General features: G+C 46.4%; 1 protein-coding gene across 1 annotated transcript in view; it reads right to left on the reverse strand.

The window, feature by feature from the left end:
- Positions 1-1,719, reverse strand: part of Fras1 (Fraser extracellular matrix complex subunit 1) — a 419,545-nt gene extending 417,826 nt beyond the window's left edge. The window contains exon 1 of the mRNA XM_041671543.1: positions 1,647-1,719. Coding sequence (XP_041527477.1) covers positions 1,647-1,719 — 73 coding nt within the window. The remainder of the gene's footprint in view (positions 1-1,646) is intronic.
- Between the last annotated feature and the right edge of the window lie 4,438 nt (positions 1,720-6,157).

Below are 6,157 nucleotides of genomic sequence, written 5' to 3' on the forward strand. Positions count from 1 at the left end.
GAAATCGGATGCAAAGTTGCCCTAGAATCCTTGGAGGACTAACACACATGCACACACACACACACACACACACACACACACACATTCAACTCGGCAGTTCATAAACTTTGCCAGCTACGTCTACCAATCCTCCAAAGAGCATACCCCACAGCCTCTTAATGATAATGGCTTTTGTCATTTCAAGAGATTTGCTTCTGAGAAACAGCATTGTTCCAACTGCCCCCTGGTGAGCAATCCAGGAGTAATAGCATGTTTTCTGTGTTGTTGGGATATAATTTTTAAATAAGAAACTGCCACCAGGTGAAACTGTAATTTTTCTAAGTCCTAAGTTGAAGTTTGGGGAACCTGAGCTGACTCTCCCATCTGGTTAATTACTATAATTAAATTCTTCAAGTTTTTTTATAAGTATGCATACACATGTATATATACAATTCTTTAAAAAAATAAAAAAAAAAACAGGTTCTCACCGTTTAAAATGGGCTGTACAGCCCCCACCCCTGGCGTGCTTTTCCTGGGAATAGTACCCTTTTGATATAATTTCCATGACCATGTGAGAAGGTGGCGCCTTAACCTGTGGGGACAGTCTGCGCGTGAATTCCCAAGGCTAGCCGAGAGGCGCCACTGCTCTGGAGACTGGAAGCCCACCTGAGGTTTTGTCCTCCCGCGACCTCCAGCCGTCCCCACTCCCCACCACGCGCACAACACCGCCTATATGATTTGCAACTGGGCAGGTGAACTCTTTCTGCAGCTGGATGAATAATGAATGGAGCCGGGAGAGGAAACGGAGAGCCCAGCCGTGGATGGAAATCGTCTCCACTCCCAGCCCCGCCACTCCCTTCCCCCTTCATGAGTGCTAACCCTGTCACAGTCTCCGCCGCTCTGAGCAGGTGAGAGCTCGCAGCGCCTGAGGGGCGGGGAGGAGAGAGTTCTGCTGGGGGGGGGGGGGGCAGCGACGCCAGACTCAGCAAGTCACCCACCCACCCTCAAATCTTGATTTACTAACAGATTTATTATCTAATCCGAGATTGCATACACTACCGTAGTCTTGAGGAAGTGGGTTGAAGCCCCCCAATGAGAGCCCAGGGAGAAAAGAAGAGCCTATACTCTTATCAACCACTATTTTTTTTCCTGGAGAAGCAGGCAACCTCGTGCTCTCGGTGCTGGGGAAGATTTATTTCAGAACAACTGGATCGTCTACAGCCAAAATACTCTAACCCACTACTTGTAAAATCCTAAATGGTCTTTAAGTGGGGAGACTTATTGAGTGAGGAGGGCAAAAAGAACGATGGAGTTTGGGTTGAGGATTTCACAGGAGTGAGCAACTACTCACTCCTCACCTAGGCTCCATGCAGTTGCTTTTTCTTCAGGGTTAGGATAGAAGTGGAAGGAAGATCCACTTTCAGAAATGTCACATCAAGAGGACCCCCACCCACCCCCCAAAAAGCAGAGAGGAGGCCATAGCAGGCTGTGATTTGACCTCAGGAGAAACCAGCAGAGGAGATTTCAGGAGAGAGGAAACCCCACTCCATGTCCACCTCTCGCCCCAAATCAGAAAACTTCCACCCAACCCACAGCACTCGAAAGGCTGCTGCGTGTTTTAAACTGCACGAAGGAACACACACTCGGCACCGCGCTTTTTACCTTACCCTCGCAATGAGGCAATACTGCAAATTCCGCCAGCGCTAGGGCCACCCCGAGCCACGCTTTGAGGACACTCATCGCCGCCGCGGCACTCTCGCAGGAGGAGCCCAGCCTTCAGCATCCAAGAACCTGCTCTCGGCCAAACCACAGGCTGCGGCGCCGGGAGCCAGGACGCGCAGACACGGGAAAACGCCGGCTGCTCCGCCGAGAGCTGAGCTGGAGGAGGTGGGCGGGGGGGGGGGGGGGGTGGACCCAAGAAGGATGCCGCCGAGAGCAACACTCAGCCCCGAGGCTCACCCGCCTCCCCAGCAAGCAGTTCAGCCACCTACGGGAGCTGAGGCTGCAGGAATGAGGCAAAGCTCAGCCCGCCGCCAAGTCTAGCTGGAAAGTTGCGGGTTAGCGGCTGCTGGGATCTCTCAGCATTCCCTCGGGCTAGACCCGTTCCTCCTGAGGTTCCCGACTGGCGAGAGGCAGGCGCAGTTTCCTCCTCAGCAGCTTTTCAAAGTTCTCTCGGCACGCCCCCCGTGTGTCGGCGAGCGGTCGTCCAAGGGGGTCGCCGTGAACACGCCGGGCTGGGCCACTGCAGCACGCAGGGAGCTGGACCGTGCAGGGTCGCTGGCTGCAAACTTTGTGCGGCCCTGCGGGAGCTCCGGGACTCCCGGGCGCTGCAGCTGCACCGCGCCGCCGGGCTGCTGCAGGCCAGAGCTCCACAGAGAAGGCGTGGGGGGCGCTGCTGCCACTTTCTCTCCCCCGCCCCTCGCCGGGAAGGGGAGGGCAGAGGGGCGCGGCTTGCTCCACACCGACGCCCACCTCTGCACCGTGCAGCCCGGAGCTGCGCTGCAGGGCGGAGGTGAGATTACCCAAGTGGAGGTGGAGCCATAATTGTGGGTGAACCCAGGAAAGAGAGTCTGGAGAAGACCCCGAACTCAATGCTCCTCGGATGAGGGACCTGAAAACGCACAGAATGAGTCCCCGAGTGGATCCCAGCATTTAAAGCACACGCGCTCTGCCTTCCTCCGCCTCTCTCGCCTCCTTCCTCTTTCCTTTGCTGGGCGTGAAAATGGACTCAGAAATTCCGAGCTTTGGCAAAGATTCCAGAGAGTCACGTGGGGAAGGGGAGCCGCGGTGAGGGGGTTGGGGGAAGCCGAGAGAGCAACCTGATACCCCTTATTCATCCGGCAGGAGTTGGATTGGCTTTGTCTGGGGCGGGATCAAAAGTGGTCACACTGGAGGGCGGAGTGGAAATAGGAGGTGAGGTCTCCATTCAGACCCTGTTGAAGGGCCCTCGAGCCAGGTCCGCTCCCCTCACGCCTGAAGAAGCCTGATGGGGACAGGGTGCTCCCACCCAAGTCCTAACCTTTCAGTTCGCCCACTCCTGCTGAACAAGGAGCATGAGGCAGACCTGGTGGTCGTCTTCTTTTTAGGGCCATCAGAAGTCTTTGGGCACGTGTGTTCTAGGTTAAGACTACCATAGTGAATGCACCTTTAGAGCTCCCTGAAAGACTCAGTCTGAAAACATCGCAGAGCCTAGGTGGGTCCACCTGCGCCCCCAAATGCCAAAGATTGGGAAGCCAAAGTCAGGGCAAAAGCCTCTGGTATGGACACTTGAAAGGGGGGGGGGGTAGCCGTGGGGGAAGTGACTTCCAGCCAGGACTGAGAGTGATAGCTATTTTTAGAGGACTAAATAAAAATAGCTGGTCCAGGTTTAATCATTTTGAGCTGGGGATGACTGCATGGGTGAGATGCAGGCTGAGTTCCAATGCGCTGGCAGAGAAGATACCTTGGCAGAGCTGTGATGGCAGACTGTCCGGATAGGAACTTGAAGTAACACAGGGATCCTAGTAGCTTCCGATCTTCCTGACCACCATAGGGCAGGCCCGTGTTCTAGCGCACACTGACACTACCTGAACCCTTGGCTTTTTAGAGTAACCGAATGAAATGGAACCAGAGTGTCCCTGGGACTGTCACCAATTAGCCACAGCATGGGTAAACGTGAGATAACCTAGGTGTGACTGTTGAGTATTCCGAGGACTTAGGAATTGCCCAGCTCTCCCTCAGTGCTCTCCTGAGCTGTGTGGTTCTGGGGACAGCGGTGTTTTTTATATCTGAAGCACATACAGGGGCTCTGTAAACATGTTTTGGGAGAACAGACTAAATTAAGACAGTAGTCATGGCCCTCAGAGTGCAGCCACCGCTTGGGTGGGATCTGAGTTCCTTCCCTCCTCCCTCTTTTCATTTAGAAAAGGGATATTTTCCTCAGGCCAGTGGGAAGTACCAATTATGGCACTCAAAAGGGTTTCAAAACATCTCTTATACCTGCTAAATGAAAACAATTTTTTTTCAGAAAAAGAGGTGAAGGACGAAGCAAGAGCATAGCATTCCCGAGTTCTACAATCAGATAGATAGGACATGTGCTATATAAATCATCAGATAGGACATGTGCTATATAAATCAGATAGGACATGTGCTATATAAATCAGATAGGACATGTGCTATATAAATCAGATAGGACATGTGCTATATAAATCAGATAGGACATGTGCTATATAAATCATCAGATAGGACATGTGCTATATAAATCAGATAGGACATGTGCTATATAAATCAGATAGGACATGTGCTATATAAATCAGATAGGACATGTGCTATATAAATCAGATAGGACATGTGCTATATAAATCATCAGATAGGACATGTGCTATATAAATCAGATAGGACATGTGCTATATAAATCAGATAGGACATGTGCTATATAAATCAGATAGGACATGTGCTATATAAATCAGATAGGACATGTGCTATATAAATCAGATAGGACATGTGCTATATAAATCAGATAGGACATGTGCTATATAAATCAGATAGGACATGTGCTATATAAATCAGATAGGACATGTGCTATATAAATCAGATAGGCCATGTGCTATATAAATCAGATAGGACATGTGCTATATAAATCAGATAGGACATGTGCTATATAAATCAGATAGGACATGTGCTATATAAATCAGATAGGACATGTGCTATATAAATCAGATAGGACATGTGCTATATAAATCAGATAGGACATGTGCTATATAAATCAGATAGGACATGTGCTATATAAATCAGATAGGACATGTGCTATATAAATCAGATAGGACATGTGCTATATAAATCAGATAGGACATGTGCTATATAAATCAGATAGGACATGTGCTATATAAATCAGATAGGACATGTGCTATATAAATCAGATAGGACATGTGCTATATAAATCAGATAGGACATGTGCTATATAAATCAGATAGGACATGTGCTATATAAATCAGATAGGACATGTGCTATATAAATCAGATAGGACATGTGCTATATAAATCAGATAGGACATGTGCTATATAAATCAGATAGGACATGTGCTATATAAATCAGATAGGACATGTGCTATATAAATCAGATAGGACATGTGCTATATAAATCAGATAGGACATGTGCTATATAAATCAGATAGGACATGTGCTATATAAATCATCAGATAGGACATGTGCTATATAAATCATCAGATAGGGCATGTGCTATATAAATCAGATAGGACATGTGCTATATAAATCAGATAGGACATGTGCTATATAAATCAGATAGGACATGTGCTATATAAATCAGATAGGACATGTGCTATATAAATCAGATAGGACATGTGCTATATAAATCAGATAGGACATGTGCTATATAAATCAGATAGGACATGTGCTATATAAATCAATCAGATAGGACATGTGCTATATAAATCAGATAGGACATGTGCTATATAAATCAGATAGGACATGTGCTATATAAATCAGATAGGACATGTGCTATATAAATCAGATAGGACATGTGCTATATAAATCAGATAGGACATGTGCTATATAAATCAGATAGGACATGTGCTATATAAATCAGATAGGACATGTGCTATATAAATCAGATAGGACATGTGCTATATAAATCAGATAGGACATGTGCTATATAAATCAGATAGGACATGTGCTATATAAATCAGATAGGACATGTGCTATATAAATCATCAGATAGGACATGTGCTATATAAATCATCAGATAGGGCATGTGCTATATAAATCAGATAGGACATGTGCTATATAAATCAGATAGGACATGTGCTATATAAATCAGATAGGACATGTGCTATATAAATCAGATAGGACATGTGCTATATAAATCAGATAGGACATGTGCTATATAAATCAGATAGGACATGTGCTATATAAATCAGATAGGACATGTGCTATATAAATCAATCAGATAGGACATGTGCTATATAAATCAGATAGGACATGTGCTATATAAATCAGATAGGACATGTGCTATATAAATCAGATAGGACATGTGCTATATAAATCAGATAGGACATGTGCTATATAAATCAATCAGATAGGACATGTGCTATATAAATCAGATAGGACATGTGCTATATAAATCAGATAGGACATGTGCTATATAAATCAGATAGGACATGTGCTATATAAATCAGATAGGA

This window comes from Microtus oregoni, unplaced genomic scaffold, assembly GCF_018167655.1.
Source record: "Microtus oregoni isolate MIOR12 unplaced genomic scaffold, Mior012 000021F_ref0000039, whole genome shotgun sequence".
Taxonomy (NCBI): Eukaryota; Metazoa; Chordata; class Mammalia; order Rodentia; family Cricetidae; genus Microtus; species Microtus oregoni.